Source organism: Falco punctatus (genome assembly GCF_963210335.1).
Source record: "Falco punctatus genome assembly, chromosome: 4".
NCBI lineage: Eukaryota > Metazoa > Chordata > Aves > Falconiformes > Falconidae > Falco > Falco punctatus.
The window spans coordinates 7,907,108-7,932,582 of NC_137583.1; the positions used below are offsets into that span (position 1 = coordinate 7,907,108).

General features: G+C 63.1%; 2 protein-coding genes across 3 annotated transcripts in view; one reads left to right on the forward strand and one right to left on the reverse strand.

The window, feature by feature from the left end:
- LOC308062665 (semaphorin-3F-like) lies at positions 1–23,708 on the forward strand. Of its 2 annotated transcripts, XM_080384456.1 has the most exons (19): positions 1–296; positions 3,392–3,561; positions 12,891–13,051; positions 13,223–13,285; positions 13,734–13,853; positions 15,277–15,357; positions 17,557–17,650; positions 18,042–18,161; positions 19,164–19,303; positions 19,381–19,495; positions 19,702–19,771; positions 19,877–20,021; positions 20,138–20,360; positions 21,167–21,255; positions 21,573–21,614; positions 21,864–22,021; positions 22,101–22,168; positions 22,986–23,119; positions 23,206–23,708. In XM_080384456.1, exons 2-19 carry the CDS (start codon positions 3,441–3,443, stop codon positions 23,614–23,616), a joined length of 2,355 nt encoding a protein of 784 aa, XP_080240582.1. In that variant the 5' UTR covers positions 1–296; positions 3,392–3,440; the 3' UTR covers positions 23,617–23,708. The 2 variants fall into 2 exon arrangements, with proteins under 2 accessions (XP_080240582.1, XP_080240583.1); XM_080384457.1 differs by lacking the exon at positions 15,277–15,357 and having other exon boundaries at positions 4–296.
- The window catches only part of PARP3 (poly(ADP-ribose) polymerase family member 3), a 112,426-nt gene that overhangs the window by 54,636 nt on the left and 32,315 nt on the right, over positions 1–25,475 (reverse strand). The window lies entirely within an intron of this gene.

Consider the following 25,475-nt stretch of genomic DNA (forward strand, 5'->3'; position numbering starts at 1 on the left):
CTGTCCCAGGAGGGGGGGAGGCGGGGCTGAGGGGCGGGGCTATGCAAACGACGCCCCCCACGGCGCCCCGCGACAAGCGCAGGGGCTGCGGCGCCCACTCGGGGCCGGGCCGCCACCGCCCGCCGCCCCGGCCCCGCCCCGCGCCCCGCCCCGCCCCGCCGCCGCTCCACGGGCCGGGGCCGCGGCGGCAGTCGCGGCCGCGAGATGGCGGGGGGCCGCGGGTGCCCGGCGCGGCGCTGAGCCCCGCCGCCCTCCACACCCCCCCGCCAGCCGCCGCCGCCGGGACCCCCGCAGAGGTAAGGGCGGGGAGCGGGCGGCGGAGCGGGGGCGCCCCGAGAAAACTTTCCGCCGCTCGGAACTCGCGTGTGCGTGCCTGTGTCCCCCCCGCCGCAACTTGCCGGTGAAGCGGGCAGGTGGGGCGTGGGGGCGGCTTGGTGCCTGCACACCGGGGTCGGGACCTCTGCCCCGAGCCAGCGGCGACGCCGGGCGCTTTGCAGCCCTCCCCACCGCCCCGCCTCGCAGGGGGGCCGGTACCGGGGGTGGGGTGGGGTGTCTCTGCTGGTCCCCCCACCCCCGGGAGCCCGGCGCGCCCCGGTGCCGCCCGGGGCGGGGGCACGGTCCCCGGGGAGCACGGTGCGGGCAGGGGACGGGGGCTGGCAAAGAGCTCCCGGGGCAGGGGGGGCTGCGGCAGGGCTGGGCGGCGGGTGGGTGTCTGAGGAAGGGGTGCTGGGGAGGGGGGCACTCGCCAGACGCCCTCCCCCAGCCCTGTGGAGCCGGCAGCCGCCGCCAGCCCGGGGGCACCGGGAGCCCCAACGGGGCGCGGGGGGGGCAGAGCGCCCGGGGGCGCAGGGGACAGGGGGCTCTCCCCCGGGACTGGCCAGGCGTGCCGGAGGGCTGGCGGCGCAAAGTTGCGCAAAGTTATTTCCCGGGTGCGAGGGGCCGCGCTGGCCGGTTAACGTTATTATTTTCTTTTCTTTCTTTCTTTCTTTCTTTTTTTGGTTTTTTTTATTCCGCCCCCTTCCCACTGGTGCCACCGTGCACTCGGGCACCATGGCCGAGAGCTGGGGCGGACTCCCCTCCCGCTGCCCATCCTGCCGGTCTCTCTTTTCCCTCCCGAAGCGTTTCCTGCTCCCGGGGGTCGCTCCCGTGCCCCCAGGACCAGGCGTGCGGGCAGCCTTATCTCCGAGCCCCCCCGGCCCCCCTCGGCCCCGGGGACTCGGTCCCCCAGAGGAGTCCCTGTTCTAGCCGGGAAAACCTTTCCCCAATCGCTTGGGCTCGGTGGCGCTGGGCTGACCGGCCTGGGAGGGGGGATAAAGCCGAGCGGGATTTTGATCTTCCTGCGGCAGCACCAGCAATGGCCAAACTTTAATTGCCAACATCCCCCCCATCCCCAGCCAGCCCGGGTGCTGGGGGGAGGAGGAACGTGGCCGCTCTCCCCTGGAGTTCCCAGTTTCCCTGGAGCGCAGATGACCCTGGAAATAAAGATTTCCCGTCCAAGGTGCACTCCGATGGGCCGTTTCCCCTTTTTGCTTCCTTGGAATTTGCCTTTCCCAGCCGGGCCTGGGTGCCCCCCGCTCGCCGCCGGCCCTTTCCCCCCTCCTCGCCCTGCGCTCGCTGCGCTCCCCTCCTCTCCCTTTTCCTTTGTTTGCCATCTCGCTCCCTGTCTCTGACGCGTACGCCGCTCCATCCAAATGCAATAGTGGGATTTGCCAGAATTATTTCCTAAAGCTGCCGGGGAGAGGGGGGGAGGCTTGGATGGAGGGGGGTTATTTAACTGCAACCAACTGGAGTTTTGGCTGGCGAAGGAACTGGGGGCTCGGGCTGTCCCGGCCCTGCGCTGATGGGAAGGGCAGAGCCTGGGAACGGGTGGGAGAAGCAGGGGGGCCAGCCTGGAAGGAGACCGAATGCCAGTACAATGGAGCAGAGCTGGGTGTGCTCAGGGGGAGAAGAGCAAATCGAAATATTTACTGACTCCAAAGGCAAGAGCGAGGAAAAAAAAAAATACTGAGCCCCCGGGGAGCGGCAGTGCCGCCGTGCTCCAGGTCTTGCCCTGCCGCCCGAGGAAGCGGCGCTGGAGGGGCTGCGGTGGTGCCCGCCTGGCGGTGTCGGTGCTGCTGTCCTTGTCCCGCTCGGGGCCAGGGCTGGCACCCTGGCTTCTGTGCACCCCGGGAGGGGCTGGCCGGACCACCTGGGTGGCCTTGTGGGCAGAGCCCCGGGATGCGGGACTGCCCCCCTGGCAGCTCAGCATCTCTCTGCTGGGGTGCCCTGAAGGGGTCCTGGCCATCCACCCGCCACCTTCCTGTGTGCCTGTCCCCTGCGGGGCTATGCAGTGGCAGCTGGCACGTCCCCATGGGGGTGTCACGATGGGACCCCCCCGGTGCAGCATGCAGGCAGGCAGTGCCCATCCTTGCGGTGCAGACGCCTTTGACTGGGTGCTGCCCGGATGCCTGAGCCCACCCAGGTACCACGGCACAGCGCATCCCACCCTGGGTGTGCAGCTCCCTGGGGACATGAGGAGCTTCCCACCGCAGCCCTCCTCCCAAATCCTGCCTTAAGCCTCCTGGAGCCCCCTGGGAGGGTGCTGCCTTGGGAGAGGGACCTGGGCCCGAGGAGATGATCTCTCTCCCCGAGGGACAGTGGGGCACGCTGGGGGCACTGCATGCCATGCTGTGCCATGCCGTGCTGTGCCGGGGTGCGTGTGTGGCTTGCTGGAGGCAGCTTGGCGGACTCCACTCAGTGCTGGAGCCCCAGGGAGTCCAGCTGCCTGGCACACAGGCAGGGTTTTTTTTTCTTCTTCTTTTTCCTCCTCTTTTATTTATGAAAAAAAAAATCTCCCCCCCCCCTTTTTTTTTTTTTTTTTTTGTACGTTCTTGGAATAATGAAGTCCAGATTTCCTTCATGTTGGAAAGATCTGATCCCAGCTCTGCTCACTGTGGCTTTGCTGGGGGCTGGGAGGAGAGGTGGGGCGAAGAGGGGTGGGAATGGGACCCCTCTAGGTGCTGGGGGAGAGCCATCTCAGCGCAGTGGGGGTGCTGCAGGCTAGGGGGGTGAGGAGGGATGCTCCTCACCTGGGCAAGGTTCGCTGGCTTAGGTGGGGGAGCGTGCTGCAGTGGTGTTCACTGCCGTGCTCGCCTCACCCTGCATGCTTAGCTTGGCACCCTAGAAGGTGAGACTGGGCACCCCCGCCAATTCCTGCCTCCCACACCCCAGCCTGCAGAGCAGGGTTTACCTGAGCCCCCCCAGGGCTTGCTCCCAGCCCTCCCCACAGGGTGCTGTGTGCCGGCGAGTGATGAAGAGTGGGATGATGATGGGGAGGTGTGGGACTTGTACCCCACATCCCAGGGTGGGTGCAGCAAACTGATGTCCTTCCCTGCTATGCCCTCTTTGGCAGGCTCAGCTCCCCAAGTCCCGGACTCCCCTCGACATCGGTGCCCAGGTGCATGCCCACCATGCCCGTGGTCAGCGTCCTCCTCTGGGCCACCCTGCTGACTCTGGGCTGGCGGGCTGCCCATGCCAAGGACCACGGCTTTGCTACCCCGAGGGTCCAGCTCTCCTTCAAAGGTAAGAGCCTGGCAGCAGGAGTCGCAGGGTGGGGGTGGGGAGCAGGGTGGGACCCCAAGAAGGTGGAGGACATCAGGGGCACCATGGTCCAGGCTTCCTCCTCCTTCTCACCTGGTAGCAGGGGTATCAGTAGGCTGCACCCCCAGAAATCTCCATGGGGTTCAGTGTGGCTGAGCTCCCAGTTTGCCCCCTCCCCCCCGCTCCCATTCTTGGGGGGTGTGTGGGGCTGGTAGCCTGCCCAGTCCCCCTAGTACGCTTCCCCTTGTGGGTGTGTGACTCCCTCCATCTGGCGAAGCTGGGTGCTGAGGTGCGAGAAGCCCCCCCCAGCAGCGCCCCGAGTCCAAACAGCAGCTTGGCGCTGCCTTGGCCCCCCCAGCTGGCATTAATGCCTGGGAGCTGGCTGGGAGCCGGCTAGAGGCTGGAGGGGAGGATGGCGGGGCGGGGGAAAGGGGCTTAACCCTTTGGTACCGGGGCTGCCCGACCCACCCAGCCCACTCTAGGAGCCAGGGGGACAACCCCGGGTCAGCTTTGGGGTGCATGTTGGTGGAGGGGTTGGTCCTGAGCTCCTGCCTCGAGGATGCTGAGAGGGAGCTGGATGGGGCGATGAGGCAGTGCTCAGGGTTACAAACCTGGAGGAGCTTCCGCCAGCACAGGGTGTTTGGTACTGCCCTCGCCCCGGGCCCTGCTGGGACCAGCTGCCCTCTTGGATTCGTCCCAGCCCAGGGATGTGTGTCAGGAGGGTGACAGGCACACAGAGCCTTGTGTCTGCCTTTTCTTGGGGTCCTGGGGAACGTGAGCCACCCTGGGAGAGCCGGGGCCATGCTGCCTGCGCCCTGCCATGCTTTCCCACCGTGCCTTTGCCCTCCGGTCATGTACCGAACCGGTGAGCCCGGGATGCAGTGGCGGAGCCGATGGTGAGCGCAGCAGTTCTGGTCCGGTCCAGCAGAGCCCCCCGGCAGGAGGGGCTCAGGGGGCTCGCGGCAAACGAGGCTCAGGCAGGGCGAGCCTCTGGCTTTAAAGGCTGGTCTCGGCAGGAAAAATGGCTGGTATGAAGCGGCTGGGGACAAGTCCAGGCTGGAAAGGTGTGTGCAGTTCCTCTCTGCGTGGCAGGCACCGCTTTTCTCTCCAAAAGGTGGTTTCGGAGGGGTTTTAGGGGCTGCTGGGGCACTTTGGCCGCTGCTGTTTCCCACCTAGAGATGCATCCCTTATCCTGGCTCAGAGCATCTCTTCCTTGTGGCTGCAGTGGGAGGAGGCTGTGGTGAAGCCCTGGCTTGACTCGGTGCCCCCCACCCCGGCAAGGTGTGTGTTAATGCTTGTTGCCATCCCTCAGTGCCGGCATGCCCGGGAGCAGGATTAATTCCGGATAAGTGTGGTTAGGCCTGCTGTGCAGCGGGGTGGGGGCTGGTTTGGGTTTGGTTTTTGGGCCCTGGCTGGGTGGAGTGGAGTTCCCTGGCCATGACCGGGGACCTGGTGGTGTCACCCAAGTGCCTGTGACAGGATCTCTGGTCCTTCTCCCTCCTGCCTGGGGTGGCCTGGCATGGCTCCCCCTGCACAGAGAGGGCATTTGTGGTGTGAGAAGGGCCAGTTTGCACTGGCACATGGAGAAGAAATGCTGGTGATGTGCTGGATCCAAGCATCAGGATTGGGAAGGGATGCTGCTCACCTCCTCCCCGCCTACGCTTTTGCAGCAGTGGCAGCAGAAGAGAATTAGCCTGGGGTCTTCCTCGAGGGCCAGCCAGGAGCCACACGCCAGGCTGCCGGTAAGCAGCTTCCCTGAGTCAATAATCTGCCCGCAGCCTCCTCAAAGCCGTGGGGCTGCGAGATGTGGCGTGGTAGTGGCGATTGCTGGCTGGTCCGGCCCCTTTCTTGCTTGGGGAGCCTGGATCAGTACCCAGATCCCCTGCCCCAAATCCCTTGAGGCAGCTGCAGGCAGTGGGGCTGGGCGTGATGGGGGCTGGGCTGTGGGGCACGGGTGTGATGAGCTGGGCTCGCTGTGCTGGCAGGGACATGGTTGTGGTACTTCAGGGGACCTGGTGCCTGTTGGTGTGGGCAGGGCTGGAGGGATGCCGCTGGGCTTGGGGTGCAGGTCCCCACCACCAGCATCCCTCTGGCTGAAGCATCCCCATGCCAAGGTACTGCCCGGTGGGACCCAGGTGGCTGTGGCATCGCGTTGGCACCTAGTGGGGTGCTGGGGAAAGATTTGTGCTGGAGAGAGCCACTGTATCCCTGTGTCCATCCGTCCCCCCCCAGTGCCTCGCCTCAGCCGCGCTGCCTGGAGCCCCGCCAGCCCCGGGAGCGTCTCTGGGTTTGTTTGCCTTTGCTTGTTATCGCGCGCCGGAGGTTTGTCGCAGCTCCCCGGGGCCTGCGTCATCCTCTACAGAGCCCCGTCGTCTCTGAGTGCTTTAAAAAGAAAAAAAATTAAAAAATAATGAAGCAATAAGAATAGGGCAGGAGCCGAGCTCCTTCACCCCAGCGCAGGGTGATGGGCTGGGCAGGGTCATCCCGCAGTCGTCCCCCTCACCCTGCGACCCCCATGCTTGCTGTCCATCTGTCCTCCCTCTCAAGGCTTTCCTGTCGTGTGTCGTGCAGGAGGAAGGTGACCGGCAAGGAAAGAACAGCACTGGGAGCGGCTCCGGCACAGCTCCCTTTTGCCAGCAGCTCTTCCCAGATCTCAGCCCGGTGCTGGCCAGAAATAGGGTGGATATTTTTAATCATCTTCTTGCTAACAGTTCCCCCCCCCCATCTCCTGTACACATCCTGTGGCCCCCTCTCCTCTGGGCCTTCCTCCATGCCGGGGGCTCAGGCACCGCAGAGGTCTGTGCTTTCACCACAAGGATGCAGGAGGTGATGATGATGGTGATGGTGATTCATCCCTCTGTGTCCTGCTCCCTGTCCGGCATGGGAAAAGCATGCGGGAAGGAAGGGTGGGCTCTCACCCCGCATCACCGCGGGAAGCCCTCGAGGTCAGGGCTCTCCATGGGGCTTCAAAGGGGGAGCCGCTCCTCCCCGCGCCCCCCCCCCCCCCCCCCCCCCCCCCCGCACCAACATGGCAATGGGAACAGCCGTGCTGGCACCTCTTGGAAAAGCCGTGGCAGAGGTCCAGCCAGGGACAGCCCTGGCCAGGAGGGGCCGGGTGAGAGGCAGGGCAGTTCCTGCAGGGGGAAAAAAATCACTTTAAAAAGAATAAATCAAGTGGTGGAGGCTCCTCTCGCCTCTGCTGCCAGCCCCCTGCGTGACCTTGCTTCTGGGTGCCTTGTGCCTCAGTTTCCCCTCCCATCCTGCTGGCATCTCGGCTGGGGGACATCGGCACGCTTGATCCAGGCCGGGAGGTGGCAGATGGCTGGAGAGGAGCCCGGCAAGGGGGCTGTGTCCCCGGGGCCACCCAGGCGCCCTCCTAAGCTGCTGCAGCTGTGGGCACTGCCTGGCGACAGCAGGCTGGGATAAACATGGGGAGGACACGGGGGGGTGCACAGGCAGGGCCAAGGGCTCGGGGACAGCCAGCCGTGGGGATGTGCTGGGAGGACTGGTGCTGTTGGTCCTCACCCCAGTACAGAGTGGGGGTGTGCTGGACCTCTGTGCTGCTCCTTGGACCCCTCAAAGGTAGGGGGGATGCCACGGTCCCCTCTCCTGTGCCCTGGGGGACAGGGACATGAGGGTGAGCTCTGTGACTCCCTAAAAGGATTTCTTTGGCTGGGGGGGTTGAGGGGCTGTGGCAGGGCCCCCCCACCCACCAGGACCGGCTGCTGCTGGGGCTGAGCCCCCTGGACTCCGGCTGCAAAGCTCCATAAGCTCCTTTAAACCTTCCTCCCAAAAAACCACCCTGTGCGATTTTAGCCTCCCCCCAGCATATATCTAGTAAGCTCATTATCCCTCAAATTAACAACACTCCTGGAGCAGTGCAGCCAGCATGGACCTTCCTGGCATCTGTGTCCCCCATCCCTGGCTCCAGTGCTGCCGGCCCCTGCCCGGAGCACCCCAGCCACTGCCTTCCCTGTTGTCTTTTTGGCACAGAGCGAATGGCCTGGAAAAGCAACTGCATTCCCACCAAGGCAACCTTGTGCTGCTTTCAGGGGCTGTGGAAGAAAATGTTAAAAAATGTATAAAAAAACGCCCCAAAGGGCGGCGGGTGGGGACCCTCAGCTCAGCTCTTTGCTTTTGGGGGCACTGAAGTGTTTTTTTCTGAAGCCAGGCTCCTTCCCGAGGGGTTTTTCCTGCTGCTGGAGTATCCCCTGGCCCAGCTCCCCAGTGGGGACCGGGGTCACCGCTGCCATGTGATGCTCGGTGGGGACAGGGCCCCCCCTAACAGAGATGCTCGTTGGGGCACGTCCACCCGCGAGCACTTCGGGCAAGCTCGCTGGGGGATGAATCAGCGGTTTTGGCTGAAAAAATGTGGGTTTTCTTTTTTTTTTTTTTTTTTTGGCCTGAGCCCAATCGTCCGGGCTGCGATGGCGGGGGGGGGGGGGGGGGGGGGGGAGGAGGGGGGAAAGCACCCGGCTCGCCCTGCTTTCATCCCAAGGGATTTGAGCCGGGTGGCTGTGGCACCTGTCCCCTGCTGCAGGGGCCAGTGGAGCGGGTGCTGGCACGGGGCGATGCTCCCGGGGGGGGCTGGAGATGGTCGGGGGTGGAAGGCAGCAAGCGGGAGCTGGAGCCATTTCATCTCCCAAGCCCCAGCAAGGCGGCTTTGGTTTCCTCCCACCTGTGAATCGGTTAAATGGGAAAAAAGCTTGGCTGGGGGCCACGGAAACTCTCTTATTACATGTAATTAGCTTAATTACATCATAAATAACCCATCAAGGGGTAGCGGAGTGATGCTCAAACAAATAAGCAATTCTGCTTTCATCGGGTGACCCACCCAGCTCTTTGATCAGACCCAGTAACAACAAATGCTTTAAACACGGGAGGGGACACATCCAGTCCCCCATCCCTTTCCCAGCATTGCTCCCCATCCTTCCCCTTTGCCAGGTACCCAAAAAGCTGCATCCCTGATTTCAAGCAGGGGAAAAATTAGGGGGAAGCATCCTGAAAATTTGGGGCACACTTATAAATTTATGGGATAAACCGCTTTGGGATGGAGCCAGGATTTATCCCTGCTGGGCCAGGCTCCCTTGGGATCAGTGCTGGCTTCTCCATCGGCATGCGGTGTGAATTCATTCACCCCCATGCAAAGAAAGGGCTCCCAAAAGGCACTGCCTCTGCCAGCCAGGGGGAGAGCGGTTATTGAATATAAACACGCCGTGTAATTTACATGCTAATTATGTTGAATGCACTACAAGCCCATAATTAGAAACTAATTAGGTGAGAGCGCCTGTAATTGGTTTCAGGGGGGTGCAGCAATGGTGCACCTGGGGAGGTGACCAGTTCTGGTCCTATAGTGGCATTAACTCTCCATGCCGGCACTCTGGTGGTGTTTGAGGGGGTTGGGGGTATTTGGGGCGCTGGGATGAGATGCCCTCTGGATGCTCAGTTTATCAGGGGCCCCTAAAATCTCACCCTTGCTTTGGAGATCAGTGCTGGCCTCTGTGCCAGTGGGCAGGGACCACTCATCCCTGCCCAATGGGGGACGGTGGTGGTAGCCAGCAAGGGTGGAGGTGTGGGCAGCTGCTGGAGCTGTAAATTCAGCCCGAATTTGGCATTACTGGGGGGGGCGGGGGGGGATTTGGCTTTGCAGAGCATGTAATTGGGCGGTACTGCTTGCCATCACTGCGGGCAGAGCCAAGCAGGCAGAGCTGAGCATCACCCCTTGTTGCTGGCCAAGGGTATGACGGTTCCTGGCCGCCAGCATCGCTCGAAGGCGCAGGGTAATTAAATCTCAATGCCTGAGGCCACCAAATGATACTAGGGAGGTGAGTCCGATGGAGGCTTGGTGGGGGCTCTGCAGGATGCTGCGAGGGGACCGTCCCCGGGGAGGCCACCCTGGCTGTGATGCTGGGCGGCTCCTGGCTCCGGTGCTGGGCAATTAAAATGGGATTAGGCTCCTGGCCAGCCAGGGAAGCTCTGCCGGTGCTGGGGTTGGCAGCAGGGATGCGGGAGGGAATATGCTCATCAGGGCACATCGGCTAACCAGCCAGCTTCTCTAGCCCCAAGGGGGGCCCCTGCCCCGCTCTGTCCCCAGGGACCCCCCGTGGCTGCCGGGGGCAGGTTTGGGGGCACAGTGGTGGTGGGGGATTAGGCAGGGAGGGCGGGAAGGCGGCGGTTCAGGAGGTCAGAAGTTGGGGTGGGGGCTCACCCACCCGTCCATCCCCTTTGGAGAGGGCGTCACGGGGCAGTGGGTCCGTCACCACCCTGCTTTGGGGATGCCCCTTCTGATCGCTGGGCCGTGGGGGGCTGAATGGGGCCCCCAGCGGGGGGCCAGGGCCCTTTGTGCTGCTGGCTCTGTCCCCTGACAAGTCCTGGGGCCGCCCATCCTGATGGATGTGGGATTTTTGGGACTGTCACTGGCATGGGACCCTGCACTGCTGGTGTCCTGGTGCTGCCCGGCTCAGCCCCAGGGTCCCAGCTGGGAGGTGAGGATGGGAGCATGCCCCTGGGGAGGTTGGACGTGGTGTCCCCAGGCCAGGCAGCGATGGCAGATGTGGGGCTGTCCCAGCATGGGGGGTCTGCCTGGTTTAACCTCCATCCCCAGCTCTGCCTGCACCAGGGCTGTCCCTGCCCCAAGCAGGATGACTTGGGCGTATGGCTCTGGCAGCTGGTCCCTAGTGCTGGGGACGAGCCCTCTTGCTCTGCCTGCGTCACCCCACTGCTGAAGCCACCCTGCCCTTTCCTGGCTCCCGAGCTCCAGAGCCTCCCCGACACTAGCATACCTCTGGGGGAAGCCCCAAGAAAGTCACCCTGTATCCCCAGGGCACTGTGTGGGGCACACATGTGCACACAGACACGTGCTGTGTGAGGTACACGTGCATGCACACACACTGTGGGGCACACACATGCATACACACACTGTGGGGCACACATGCACATATGTATTTGTATGGGGCACTCACCTGTACTCGCACACACACATGTACACGTGCACGCACACAGTGAGGCACACACATGCACAGACGCGCTGTGTGGGGCATGCACAGTGTGGGGGGCACACACGCACACTGTACGTGCACACACACACATGCTGCGTGGGATGCACACACATGCTGTGTGGGGCACACACGCATGCACACGTGTTGCATGCTGTACATGCATATGCACGCACGCACTGTGTGGGTGAGCGGGGCAGCTGTGGGCCGTGGCACAGGCAGAGACTGGACCCAGTGCACTGTGGCACAGGCAGGGGCACTGTGGGACAGGCAGGGAGCACCATGGGACGGGCAGGGAATGCCACAAGTGGCAGGCAAGCCAGCACTGGCAACAGGGAACATCTGGAGCCCAGATGGGACAGGCGGGAGGAGTGTGCTCACCAGGTGGGTGAGCAGCCCCCCTGTCCCCCTGTCCTTTGCACTGTGGCACCCCACCCTGCCCACCAGCCCCTCCACGTGCCCACCATGCTCACCCCCTCTATCCAGCCCTGGCTGGCAGGCAGACCCCTGGGCCAGGGGGATGTTGATGTCACGTCCCGTGACAGCATTTCCCACAGCCCCAGCAGATTTGTGCCCCGTGGTGCCCGGCATGTAGCGGCCTCCCCACTGCAGCTGAGCAGTGCTGAGTGGGCTGCAGGTGCCGTGCGGCAGGGCTGGGGGCTGGGGGGCAGCGCTGCTGGCCATGGAACAGGGTGGGTTCTCCCAGTGACACCGGTGGGCACAGATCTGGCTGCTCCTGTGCATGGCTGTGCCCCCTTGGCATGGGCTCCCATGGAGACCTCCCTTTCCCCTGGCTGGCCGGAGGGTAGGTGCCCACCCTGCCCCAGAGGTGCCCGCCCCCCTGCCAGTCCGCCAGCCCAGCCCCAGAATGCCAAGCAGGGTGTCCCCAGGGCTGTGCAAGGGGGTCCCTGCCACCGCCAGGGTGCAGGGCACAGCCCCCCAGCCCTCTCAGTCCCCAAAGAGGGCAGCCCCCCATGTCTTCAGGGTGCCCAGGATGGGAAGGAGCCCTGGGGATGCCTGTGGGACATTGCCAGCCCCCCATGGGGCTGGAAGGTGAGAGGTCAGGGAGATCTGCAGGCGCTTGGCATCCTGGCTGGGAGCGGCAGCTGGCCGCTGGAGCCCTGCCCAGCCCTGCCTGGAAGCCGGCATGCTCCTTCCCGCCACCGAGCTGCAGGAACCTGCTCCACTCCCACCCGGGAAGGGGGGTCCCCGGTGCACAGGGCACACCCCGGTGTGGAGGGACAAAATGCAGGGTGGGGGGTGCTCATGGGGCCAGCATCCCGTGGCAGTCCCATGAGACCCCCATGTCTAATGGCTGAAGGGGGGAATCCGAAGGGGGTGGCATCTCCAGAGGGGGTGGCATCTGGGGCAGATTGTGTCCCATGGAGGTGGCATCTAGAGTGGCACCTCCAAAGGGGATGGCATATGGGGAAGATGATATCCCATGGGAGTGGCATCTTATGGCTGGGAGTGACATCGGATGGCTGTTGGTGGCATCCAAAGGGGTGGCACCTCCAAAGGGAGTGACATCCAGGGCACGTGTCATCCCATGGAGGTGGCATCAGATGGCTGGGCTTGACATCGGAAGGGAGTGACACCTCCAGAGGGGGTGGCATCCAGAGTAGGTAGTGTCCCATGGGGGTAGGGTTCTCTGTCTTGCTTGTGTCCTGGCCCCTGCTGCGTGGTCCTTGGCACTGGCCCACATCATCTGCAGCACTTCTGCCTTCCATCTGGCTGCCTCATTGCACTTGTGAATATTCATGACCCTCATTATCCTCTTTCACTCATTGCTCCCACACTCAGGCTAAAAATAACTTCCCAAGGGGGGATGGGGTGCGTGGGGCCGGGGAGAGGTTTGTCCCCTCCCCGGGAGGGAGCTCCTTGGGGTCCCAGCTTCCCCATTGAGGAGCCAGTGGACTGGCTGAGACGTGGGGTCACAGGGCAGGAGAGGGATGATGCCGGAGATTTTGGGAGCTGCGGGCTCTTGGCTAGTGTGCCAGGGAGCCCCTGCTTCCCGCCCCATCTCAGTGGGGAGCTCCACTCCCTGCTGTGGGGTGCTGGGTCTCCTGAGCCCAGGTCCTGCTGTCCCCCTCCCCTGGCCACTCTTGGTTGTCCCAACCAGCCATGTGCATCTCTGTCATTGTCCCATGTCCTATGTAGAGGTGGCAGTATCATGGTTCTCATGGAGGGAAAGGTGGGCATCTCCTCTGGCAGGATGTCCTCCAGCTGGGACCAGCCTTGAACTCAGGGGCAGAGGTGGCACCAGGGCAGGTGGGGGGCCCTGGGGTGCTGACACCTGCCCCTTTGCCCCCACAGAGCTGAAGGCAACTGGCACAGCGCACTTCTTCAACTTCCTCCTCAACTCCAGCGACTACCGCATCTTGCTGAAAGACGAGGACCACGACCGCATGTACGTGGGCAGCAAGGACTACGTCCTCTCGCTGGACCTCCATGACATCAACCGCGAGCCCCTCATTGTAAGCTGCCACCGCAGGGTAGGGGGGGCACAGGTGGAAGGGGGGCAACTGGGCACACGAGGGGGCATTTTGGATGCTGGGGCAGGAGCTCGGTGGGCGTTGCTGGCACTGATGGGGAAGAGGTGGCGCTGGATGTGAGCCCTGGTCTCCCCTGGGCTTGTGTCTCTGCAGATCCACTGGCCCGCATCCCAGCAGAGGATCGAAGAGTGCATCCTGTCAGGCAAGAACAGCAACGTGAGTGGACACCATGAACCCCCTTCTGGCCAGCACTCAGGGGGATTTGTGTCCTCATGTCATACCCTGGAAAAGCCATCCCCCAGGTCCCCTCTAGTGCAGCAGCATCTGCAGCCATGCCGGATGGGGTGGCATCCCATGGTGTCACAGTGTCCTCTCACCCCTTCTGTCCCAGCCCTGCAGGTCCTGGAGAGCTTCATGGGCAAGTAGGAGGCCAAGCTCCTCATGTTTCCTCCTGCCAGCCAGGGCTGGGCCTTCTAGCTTGCTAGCTCATGGCTCATGCTAGCCCCTGACTCATGCTGTCCCATGCCCCATGCCATCCCGTGGCCCATGCCAACCCATGACCCACACCATCCCGTGACCCACACCAACCCATGGTGCCAGCCCATGGCCCCACCCCAACCTATGGCCCCCTGCTGGGGTTGGCACCCCCTCCTCTGCTTCCCAGGGGGAGTGTGGCAACTTCATCCGCCTGATCCAGCCCTGGAACCGGACCCACCTCTACGTGTGTGGCACCGGCGCCTACAACCCCATCTGCGCCTTCGTCAACCGTGGGCGCAAAGCCCAGGTAAGGGGTGGGTGGGATGGGTGGGGGCTGAGCCAGTGCCTGGACCAGCGGTGCCGGTGCAGCCACCACAGGACTGCAGCGGGGTGCGGGAGGGCAGCACGGCATGGCTTGCCTCTGCCAGTTGGTGTCAGGGGGTTTGGGGAGCAGAGGGTTGGGGGCCACAGCAGGCAGTGGGGTGACCGTGGCTAACAGTGCTGTGCTGCTGAGTGGGGCCAAGCCATCTCCACAGACAGAGGACTTCTCTTCATGCTGGAACTGGGCCACCCTGGCTGGACCTTGATGCTGGCTTCCATGTGATGTGCCCTCGCACCCTGCTGGTCGCAGCCACTGCTGGATCTCCACCGGAGCAAGAGATGTGTCACCCCCAGCTTCCCACCCACCACCAGGCTGCGGAGTCCCTTGCCGTGGATGCAGAGGATGCCTGGCACTGTGCCAGTGCTGGTGTTGCACAGGGAAAACTGTGGCAGGGGCTGTGCCAGTGCATGTGGCCGTGTCGGGGACATCCCTGTATGAATGCCACACAGCCCTAAGGACCATGGTGTGCACTGAGAGGGTGGTCAAAGCCGTGTGCCACCAGGCTGGATGTGTGGCAGACAGAGGAGCAGTTTCAGGATAGTCCTGGGAGGAAGCCAGTCTCTGCAAGTAGCAACGTGGGTGTCCTGGGGGGCCCCAAGCCCTATGAGGTGTCCATCCCCTCTGCGCTGGGGTGGCAGGTCCTGGGCTGTGTCCTCTTCTGTGGTCAGAGGGAGCTGGGTGCTGCCAGCCTGAGCTGAGGGAGGAACGCGGCGCTGGACATGGAGGATGTGTGTCTGTCCCGATGCCCCCAAGCCTGGCACAGGCACCAAGAAGTGTGGCTGCTGCTTGGGCCAGTCCAGATTAGGACTGGATTGGGACCAGGCTGGGCAGCAGCAGCATTTGAGGAGGAGCAGGGGTGCTGGTGCAATTGAGGACAGCATCGTGTGTCCCCTCCAGCAGACCAGCAGCGCTGTGGCGGGAATAGGGCATTCCAGTGACCCTGTAGTGCCAGTAGCTTCCCCCATGCCGTGACTGGGCGCCGGGGGCTGGCGCATTGCTTCTCTGCTCAGGGTGCTGCCACCTGGGTGGCAGGTGCCATCTTTGTGTCCCCAGGTGTGAGCCTAACCTGGCTGGCTGCGGGCAGCTGCCTCTCCGCTCTCTCCTTCCCTGTGCCAGGGCACCCCAGTTCTGTGGGAGAGAGTAGGATCTGTCCTGGAGAAGCTCCTGCTGGAGGACGGCCCAGCCTGGAGCATCCGGAGACCCCCACCAGCACCACCCAGGGGGACCACAGCTCTGCTGCTCCATGGGCACCCATCACCCCAGCTCTTGGGGTCCCCCCACCCGCCCCTGCCCTGGGGGGTCCTTCCCCCCACTGGCGCTAACTCTCTGCCCTGCTCCTTTTCCCCAGGGGTTTCCGCCGAGCCAGCCGGGAGGCCGGGAAAGCAGATCCACCGACAGCCCCCTCAGCCCGAGACCAGCACAAAGCAAGGTGGGAACCGGTCTGGGAGCCCGCCGCAGCCGTGCCCAACTCTCCCCGGGGCACGCCAGAGCCGCGGGCTCCTTCTCCCTCCCACCGGCATGCTTCCGACCCCTGGGCCAGGCGCCCTGTGCCGTGGGCATCCCCGGTTCTGTGGGCATCCCCGCCGTCTCCTTCCCTCTCAGCACAGCATCTTTCGGCCACCGGCCTGGCGTCTGCTCTCCTTCTCTCACTAACTCCTTCCTCCCAGGCCATGTACGGGTCCCCTGTGGGGGACACTGTCAGGGACGGTGGCTCTCCCCCCTGCCACCAGCTTTGCCCAGCTCCAGGCTTGCTGTGTCCCTTGGAAGTGGGGCCACTTGTCGGTAGAGCCACAGGGCTTGAGGTGGTTCAGGGGAGGATGCCAAGGCGATGTGCAGGAGGTGTTTTGGTAGGGTCTACAAAAACGTGACTAAGCAGCTGCTTTGCCCTGCCCCGGGGAGGGCTTGTGTCATGCCAGTGGGCAAGCAGGCTCAGGGAGGCGATGGCAGCCCCAGCTTCTGGGAACACCCAGCGTCCTGCCCACCCTGACAGTGTCACCCCCCAAGCCTCTCCCCTCCAGACTAACATGGGTCAGTGCATGGGCTGGGGAGCAGGTGGGGCGTGGGCATCCTGTGGCAGCCTGGGTCTCCCTCCTGCCTGGCCCTCTGCCCCCGCTGGCCCCTCCGCTCCAAGGATGGGTGGTAGGGGGGCAGAGGGTGATGCTCAGCTGCGAGCATCTCACTGGCTGCGGGCAGCTCCTGCTGCTGACTTCCCCAGTGCCAGCTGGGCAAGCCCTGTTGCCATTTCAGCCCCCTCGAGCTCCCCTGGTTCCTCCCTCCCTGCCAGATCTGGCCCCAGCATCCACAGGGAGAAGCTCCCTGGTGCAGCTCCTGTGCCCTGGGCGAGGGCTCCCTGGGGGCTGCCAGCACCTGCTTTCCCGCAACTCCGATGCATTTCAAGGCACGTTAGCCCAACAGTGGTGCCGGCACCGTGATGGCTCATGGGTTGCCTGACTGGGAGGGTGAGATGATGCGGCTGGGGCCAGGGCTGCACTGGAGAGCCAGGTTTTCCCTGTGATGGTTTGCTCAGCTCGGGAGCAGGGCTGTCACCAGGCAGAGGCGTTTGTGATGGTGATGGTGGCTCTGGCAGCGCAGTGCAGCGATGGGGACGGTGGAAGTGTGGCTGTGCCCATCTCTGGGGCTGAGGTGCCCCAGGAGGAGCTGGCATGAGCAAAACCTCTGCAGCATCCCAGCTCCCCACCCCATCCTGCCCTTCCTGGAGCTGGGGGCTCTGCCAGGACACTGTTCACCTTTCGATGGAGGATGGCTGCCACCATGTCCATCACCCCTGCGTCAAAGCCAGGGCACGGGGCCAGTGGGCAGTTCCGCCACCCTGATTTGGTTGCTTGAGGTACCCCCCTGCACCCGGGCTCCTCACAAGTGCTGCCATGCTGCTGCTTCATCCCTGCTCTGATGGTCCCTATGTCAGGGGGTGCAGGGTGCCCTGGCTGGGCGAGCCTGGCCCTGCCTGCCCCCAGCTGGCACTGGCAGAGGTTTTTGTGTGCATCTCTGGAGGCAGTGTGGGTCTTGCCTGGCTGGGGATATGTGACAGTGCCAGGGATGGCCACAGGGGAGGCAGAGGTGGAGAGACAGCTAACAATGTGGGGGCGAATCCCCCAGCGTGGGTGCAGCATCTCCCCATGATGCCACCTTGGCAGTGCCTGCTGGAAGATGGGTCCTGGCAAGAGGACTGCGGTGGGTCTGGCAGCCGAGCTGTGCTGAGCTGTGCCACTGGCCAAACTCTGCCTGCCAAAGCTGCTGGAGCTGAGTGACCTGGAGCCAGCCAAATGGCAACGTGCGACGCGGCTAGCTGGAGCAAAGAGGTGGCCAAAGGGAGATGTTTGCCCAGAAGTGGACCTGGGGGATGGATGCCCTGTTTCAACCCAGCAGTTCAACCAAGTCTCCAAGTGGTGGAGGGCATGGAGAAGCACCCAGCAACGTTGGAGGAGTAGCTCACGGGGACCTCAGCTTCTCAGAAGACCTGCAGACCCCTGGTGTGGTCCACCCGCATCCATCCTCGCTGCTGGCCTTCATCCTGGAGGAGGCTGCTTCTCCTGGTGGGCTTTGGAAGATGCCACAGGGATGGAGGGGTGAAAGTCTAATCAGCTCCTCCATTTGCTTCCTTCTCCAGGATTATATCTTCTACCTGGAGCCAGACAAGCTGGAGTCAGGGAAGGGGAAGTGTTCCTATGACCCCAAAGTAGACACCGTCTCTGCGTTAATAAGTGAGTTCTGTAGCTCCCTGGGGCCAGTGCTGCCTGTGTTGGGCAGAGGAAGCATGTAGGCGGGATGGGATAGCTGCTCCCACAGTCTTCCTGCATTGCCCAAATATCCCCTGGGAGTCAGGTTCCTGCCCCTGCCACCCCTGCTTGCTCCAGCGGTGGATGGCTGGGCACCCGGGATGCCCAGTCCTTGGGCAGTTGGCCCAGCAGAGGTTGAGGTCCTGGTTACAGACCAGTGGCAACCTTCCAAGCTCTCTGAGATGGCCACAGGCAGTGGCTCTTGGTGCCTTGTGGCTATTGGCTGGAGCTAGGGCTGGCTGGAGCCCAGAGCAGTGGGAGAGGGTGGGTGGATGGGACTAGGTGGGGGTCCCTGGCTGATTTCTGCCCTCTGCAGATGAAGAGCTCTATGCTGGTGTCTACATCGACTTCATGGGCACAGATGCCGCCATCTTCCGCACCATGGGCAAGCAGACAGCCATGAGGACAGACCAATACAATTCACGCTGGCTCAACGGTGAGTTTGGGTGTCATTGGCTCAGGTTCCCTGGGGCCCACGCAGCTCCAGCCCTAGAGATGAAACTCATCGTGTTGTACTATGTCCTCCCAGGACAGAGACAGTAGCCAGTATGGGCAGGTGGATGGGTGGTGGAGTGGGAAGGATGGATAGATGGATGGATGGATGGATGGACAGCTGATGGATGGGTGGATGGATGGATGGGTGGTTGACAGTTGACAGCTGATGGATGCATGGACAGATGGGTGGACACATGATGTATGGGTGGATGATGGATGGGTGGAGGGATGGGGGATGGATGGATGGATGGATGGATGGGTGGAAATCTAGGCAGAATAGCAGAGGGACAGCTGTGTGGGGCAGTGGCAGATGTGCTGGGAGCTTTGCTGGATGGTGGGAGCAGTCAGCTGGTGAGAGATTGGGCTGGCTCTGCCAGAGTTTGTGTGTAGGTTTCTGCAGGGCTGAGATGTCAACCATGTCGCCTGCAGTCGGTGACCCCGAGCACTCATCCTGCCCCCCTCAGAGCACCCCTGCCTGCAGGGCGGCAGCTGAGTAAACAGAGCAGAGCAGATGGGATGATCCTGCCGGGCTGGGGAGCCGGCGGGGCGGTAACCTGAAGAGGGAGAGCTGTCAGCACGGCTGGGTACCGGCTGATGGATGGCAGGGAGAAGCTTCCTGAGAAGCTTCCAGTCTGCGTGGTTCCTCCCCGGGGGAAGACTGGTTCCCACCGCCCTGTTCAGAGCTGCTGGAGCTCTCCACTCTGTGGACCTCAGGGGTGCTCCCAAGGACCTCAGGGAAGCTCCAAGGCACTCCTGGAGCACTGATGACCACCAAAGAGACCGAGTTCCTCTGCTCACCTCTGCAGCTATGGTCCAGATCCAGCTGTCGCCCTGCAACCACAGCAGTGCTTTTCCAGGAGCAGAGGAAAGGGGGGCTCAGCATCCCGCTGCAGCCAGGGGCAGGCTTCTGCTGGGCTGACAGTGCCGTGCCATGCCGTTCCAGACCCGGCCTTTGTCCGTGCCCAGCTCATACCCGACAGCAGCGAGAGGAATGACGACAAGCTCTACTTCTTCTTCCGAGAGAAGTCAGCTGATGCCCCGCTGAGCCCTGGGGTCTATTCCCGCATCGGGCGCATCTGCCTGGTAGGTGGAGCAGCAGGCAGGCAGGGGAGTGGGCAAGGGAGTGGGCAGGGCTGAGCACGGGGGTTCCTCTGTTGCAGAATGACGACGGGGGCCACTGCTGCCTCGTGAACAAGTGGAGCACCTTCCTGAAGGCCCGGCTCGTCTGCTCTGTGCCAGGACCTGATGGGATCGAAACGCACTTTGATGAGCTCCGTGAGTGGGCAAGGAGGGGGATGGAGACCTTCTCCACTCCTGCAGGCTTGGGGGGCACCCTGGGGAGAGCTGGGGACCCTCTTGCTGCCCCCCCACCTCTTGCTGTCCCATGGGGAGCTGCTCTCCCCCCTATCCTGGCATCCCTGAGTGCAAGGGTGTTCCTGCCCACCTTCCCCATGGTGACACCCCCATCTTTCTGTCCCAAGAGGATGTCTTCATCCAGCAGACTCAGGACACCAAGAACCCCGTTATCTACGCTGTGTTCTCTGCTTCGGGGTGAGTGCTGACACTCCCAGCACGGAGCAGCAGAGGATGGGCCCCTGCTGGGTGGGGGTCCCTGTGATGCCACAGTGTAGGGTGGCAGCAGGTCCTTCCTCCCAGGTCGGTCTTCAAGGGTTCTGCCGTGTGTGTCTACTCCATGGCCGACATCCGCATGGTCTTCAACGGGCCCTTCGCACACAAGGAGGGACCCAACTACCAGTGGGTGCCCTACACAGGCAAAATGCCCTACCCCCGGCCAGGCACTGTAAGTACCCCCTGGGCACATGTGGGGAGGTGAGCTGGCACCTGCCATGCAACCGGCACCCTCGGATGCATGCCCAAATACCAGCTCACTGAGCACTGGTGATGTTTGTGCCACAGTGCCCCGGGGGAACCTTCACCCCATCCATGAAGTCGACGAAGGACTATCCTGATGAAGTGATCAACTTCATGCGTACGCACCCGCTGATGTACCACGCTGTCTATCCCACCCACCGCCAGCCGCTGGTGGTCCGCACCAACGTCAACTACCGCTTCACCACCGTGGCCGTCGACCAGGTGGATGCGGCAGACGGGCGCTATGAGGTGCTTTTCCTGGGCACAGGTACCCACGCCGCGCACCGCGGGGAATGCAGCATGCTCCGGCGCGGCCCCGGAGGGCACGGGCACCACCAGGGCTGGCCAGAGCACGGTGCCCTCCGCCACGCTGGAGCAGGGTGAGGGGCTGAGACCCCTCCCCTGAGATCCCTGCCCCTCTTTGAGGCTCCAGCCTGGTCCCTCCCCTGCCCCGGTGCCCATCCCATGGACCCCCACCATCCAGCCTGGTCTTTCCCTTAGCCCAGTTCCCATCCCCAGAGCCAGCAACCCAGCATGATACCTCCCATCCTAGGGATGCCACCAGCCAGCCTGGTCCTTCCCCTGCCCTGCCCGTCCCACGGCCCCCACCATTCAGCCTCATCCTTTCCTGACCCCAGTGCCTATCCTGCATTCTTCCCATTGCGCATCCTAAGCCCACCAGCATCCAGCTTCACGCCTCCCCTGCCCAGCTGCCCATTCTAGAGGCACTAGCATCCAGCCCTGTCCTTCCCCTGCCCCAGTGCCCATCCTGCAGGCACCATCATCCAGCTCAGTGCTCCAATGCACATCACAGAGCCCCCACGGTCCATCCTGATCCTTTCCCAGCTGCTGTCCCCACCCTGCCCTGGGTGGCAGCAGTGCCTAGCCACAGGCAGTGCCCTGAGCCGGTACACCGCGCCCCAGGCACAGCTGCCTGCTGCAGCAGGAGAGATGGGCATGGGCTTGGGGGAATCCTTCCTCCCCCCAGTCCCAGCAGGAACTCCCTTCCCAGGCTTGGAGGGCACAGGTGCTCAAGGGTGGCACTGAGCGCCCGGGCACCATGGTGTCTTGCAGATCGGGGCACCGTGCAGAAGGTCATCGTGCTCCCCCGGGATGACATGGAGACGGAGGAGCTCATGCTGGAGGAGATCGAGGTGTTCAAGGTAAGGGCTGGCCTGCCCTCCACGCCCTGCTGAGTGTCCTCAACCGGGCCAGCCATCCCCTTGGGACACCAGCCATTCTTTGGGACACCAACCTGCCCCCTGGGACATCAGCAAGCCCCTTGGGATACCAGCCACCCATTGTCTGGCTCTGGAGGAACCCCAAGCATTGGTCCTCCTGCCTGCCGCCTCCTCGCATCTCCCCCTGCCCGCCCCTGCCTGCCCTAGCTGCCTGCAGGTGTCTGGGGCGCCCACCCCAGGGCTGCAGCATCAGGCCAGGCAGTCACCCCTCATTCTCCTTCACTTCTGCTCTCGTCTAGGTGCCGGCACCCATCAAGACAATGACCATCTCCTCCAAGAGGGTGAGTCACGGCAAATGGCAGGGTGCTGGGCAGATCCCATTACGGGCCTGGCCGCGGCACTGCCTAGTGTCACCCCAGCACCAGAAGGGGAGGCGCATGGGTAGCCCCAGGCAAGCTGGCTCGAGTGACCCCAGGTGGCCCTGGTGTCTTGGCCAGTTCCAGTACCAGGAGGCTGCAGCTCATTCTGGGTGGTCCTTGTGGGGTGGGGACAAGATAGCATCTCACTTTGTCCTCTTTGTCACCCAACAGCAACAGCTGTACGTGTCCTCGGCTGTAGGCGTGACCCACCTGGCCCTACACCGCTGCGATGTGTATGGGGAAGCCTGTGCCGACTGCTGCCTGGCCCGGGACCCATACTGTGCCTGGGATGGCAGCGCCTGCACCCGCTACTCTGCCTCCTCCAAGAGGTACGGGGGGCCAGGGGACAGCGGCAGGGAGGGACACCCTGGCTTCAGGCTCCCCAGTTTACCTTCCACCTCCCCACAGGCGGAGCCGGCGGCAGGATGTCCGGCATGGCAACCCCATCCGCCAGTGCCGAGGCTACAACTCCAACGGTGAGCGAGGTCTGGGGCACAGCCCCACAGCATGGGGGGGCGGCTGCGGGGCGTGCTGAGGGTGGGGCGTGGGGGGTGTGTGGGCAATGACCAGAGTGGCACAGAGGTGGATGGATGCCCTGGTGGGCTGATGGTTGTGTGGGTGGGTATATGGGAAGAAGGTGAGCATGGATGGATGGATGGATGGATGAATGGATGGATAGATGAAATAATGGGTACAATGGGGAGGAGGATGAGCCCAGATGAGTGGGTTGGTGGGTAGATGGATGTGTGAATGAGTGGATACATTGGAGAGGAGGATGAATGTGGATGGTTGGGTGGATGGGTGGGTGGATACATTGGGGAGTAGGATGAACATGGATGGGTAGACGGATACATTAAGGATGGAGATGGATAGATAGATGGATATGTTGTCGAGGAGAATGATCAGATTTGAATGGGTAGATGGAGGAAGGGATGGATGGATGGATGGATGGATGGATGAATGGATGGATGGATACGGTGGGGAGAAGGATGATTACAAATGGGTGGGTGTGTAGACGAATGAATGGGTGGATGGATGAGCGTATGGATACTTCAGAGGAAGATGAACATGGGTGGGTGGGTGGATGGATGGACAGACAGACAGACACCCTTGCAGAAGCATGGCTACACTAGAGGTGAAGGAGCATACTCGCTGGGTGTCTGGGGAGCAGGCAGGCCTGTGGCTGGAGATGGACAGGACCTCTCCCTTGGAGAGTTGGTGGGCTGGGCAGGACGGCAGCGGGGCAGGGGTGCGGAGGCATGTGACCCAGCTGCCCATGGCCCACCCCTGCAGCTAACAAGAACATGGTGGAGGCAGTGCAGTATGGGGTGGAGGGCAGCACTGCCTTCCTGGAGTGCCAGCCCCGCTCGCCCCAGGCCAGCGTCAAGTGGCTGCTGCAGAAGGACAACAGTGACCGGCGGAAAGAGGTAGGGCAGGGTGCTGCTTGGGAGGGGGTGTGGGGTGGGGGGCCAGGGACCAGCCCACTGAGCCATGCCACCTCTCCCCCTGACAGCTGCGGGTGGAAGGCCGGGTGCTGCGGACAGAGCAGGGCTTGCTGCTGCGTGCCCTCCAGCTCGCCGACAGTGGCCTCTACTCCTGCACCGCCACCGAGAACAACTTCAAGCACACGGTGACCAAGGTGCAGCTCCGTGTCCTCAGTGGCCGCGCCGTCCACGCCGTGCTGGTCCAGGCGGAGTCTCCCCCTGGCCTGCCGGGTGCCCCCACTCCTCGCTACCAGGACCTGCTGCAGCTCCTCACCCAGCCAGAAATGGGACTTCTGGACCAGTACTGCCAGGGCTACTGGCGGCACACGGCCGCTAGCCCCCCACAGCCACTAGCTGGCCTCAAAGCCAAGGAGCAGCAGGACCAGAAGAAGCCTCGAAACCGCCGGAATCACCAGCCAGAGACCTACGGGCATACATGAAACCATCATCAGGGACTTTGCTAGCACAGTGGTCTATTTTTCCCCCCTTTTAATATTAAAAATATCTATAAATAAATATATATATATATATATACATCCACGCACACACGCACGCAGACACACGCACTCCTCCCCTCCCACGGGAGATGGTATTTATTTGTAGGTTGTACATAGTCACTGGGGTGATGTGACTCCCACCTCCTGGCCCCAGGCAGGGGTGGGGACCCCCAAGGCAGCCGCCACCAGCACTGCTGTCTTCTCCCCTGCCCCAGGACCCCGGGATCCTGGTGTGTGGGGACTACTGGGCACTGTGGCTGCTGTCTTCCCACAGCTGGGGCATGGCCCTGCGCTGGGGGGCCAGAGGTGCTGGGTCCTGCTGTGGGAGGGGGTGATGCCCTGTGGAGGGGAACAAACCCCAGCCAAGGCAGTGGGAGAGGCAGCGCCACCAAGGTCTGCCCCTGCAAGCTGTGCGCAGCCCTCACAGCTTCATGCCTCAGTTTCCCCACCTGGTTATTGAGGAGCAAGTGCTTTCTGTGGGGAAGCTGCAGACCACCAGGCAAGCCTAGGAGAAGGGGGCCGTGGGACCAGGGTGTGCAGCCCTGTCCCCCTCCTTGGGGGGTTGGTCAGGGGGAGACAGGACCCTTGTGGCAGTATCCAGGTGTCCAGGCCATGGTGGGGGCTCGGCCGGGGTCTTTGGGTGGGGAAGAGAAGGAGAAGGGGCTGTGCCTGGGGTAAAACTTCGAGCAGCCGCTGGTGCTCACTGGCACTGGCACCCACGGGTGCTGGGGCACCCAGCCCGTCAGCTGCCCCTTGGGGCACCCAGGCAGGTGCAGGGGGTTGTAAATAGTTGTACATGGGAAGCGCAGGGGTGGCAGGGGCCAAGCAAGTGCCCCCTGCCGCAGCCAGGGGCACCCCCAAATAAACACTGGCTTTGGGACAGATGCGGGCGCCTGCGTGTGCTCTGTGGGGGGCAGGGAGAGGGCAGGGAGCAGGCAGGGAGCAGGCAGGGAGCAGGCAGGCAGGGCCTGTGCTGCTGCCTGATCCCGGGCACATAATCCCCTTAACTCTGCCCCCGAACCCTGCCAGGGGGGCAGGGGTGGGCTGGAGCCAGGCAGGCAGCAGGGGGGGGCCCTGGGGAGGCCCTGGGGGGGGGGCCCTGGTCAGGACTGGGGAGCACGGGGAGGTGGCAGTACAGGGTGTGCTGCCTGGGGGTTAGGGGTATGCTGGGGCATGCACTGGACTGGGCTGGTGGCCAGTACTGGGTGTTACCGAAAGCACTGGGAGGACTCAGAGTCAGTACTGGGAGCACTGGGTGTGGTACTGGAACACTAGGATTTGATACTGGGAGCAAGTACTTGATGGTACTGGGGGCATGGGGGGACGGCTCTACATGGAGCGCTGGGGGTTGTAAGTGGATAATACTGGGCTGTATTGGGAGCATGTCAGTACAAGGAGCAATGGAGGTAGTACTGAGCTCCTCTGGGCAGTCCCCACAGACACTGGGGTCAGTGCTGGGACGTCCTGGTGTGCAGTATGTTGGGGGCAGTACTGGGCACACTGAGGGCGGTGCAGGGCTGTACTGGGGCAGTAGTGGGTACACTGGAAGCGGCGCAGGGCTGTACTGGGCACACTGGGGGTGCAGGGCTGTATTGGGCAGTACTGGGCACACTGGGGGCGGTGTAAGTCTGTACCGGGGCAATACTGGGTATACTGGTGGTGCTGTGCTGGGTCCTTTCGCCCCCTGGCGGCCGAGCGCGGCGCTGCAGGAGCCCCGAGGTGAGGTGCGGGGGGACACTGGGGACGGGGGGGCGGGACACTGGGCTCTACTGGGGGTACCTGGGGGAGTCCTGGCAGGTCCT

Excerpts from the sequence above, each read along its gene's own strand:
- LOC308062665 (XM_080384456.1), top strand. The coding sequence starts at position 3,441 with ATGCCCACCATGCCCGTGGTCAGCGTCCTCCTCTGGGCCACCCTGCTG. Across the intron at positions 15,358-17,556 it reads CGAGACCAGCACAAAGCAAG|GATTATATCTTCTACCTGGA; the intron begins GTGGGAACCGGT and ends TTCCTTCTCCAG. Across the intron at positions 21,256-21,572 it reads AGGAGATCGAGGTGTTCAAG|GTGCCGGCACCCATCAAGAC; the intron begins GTAAGGGCTGGC and ends GCTCTCGTCTAG.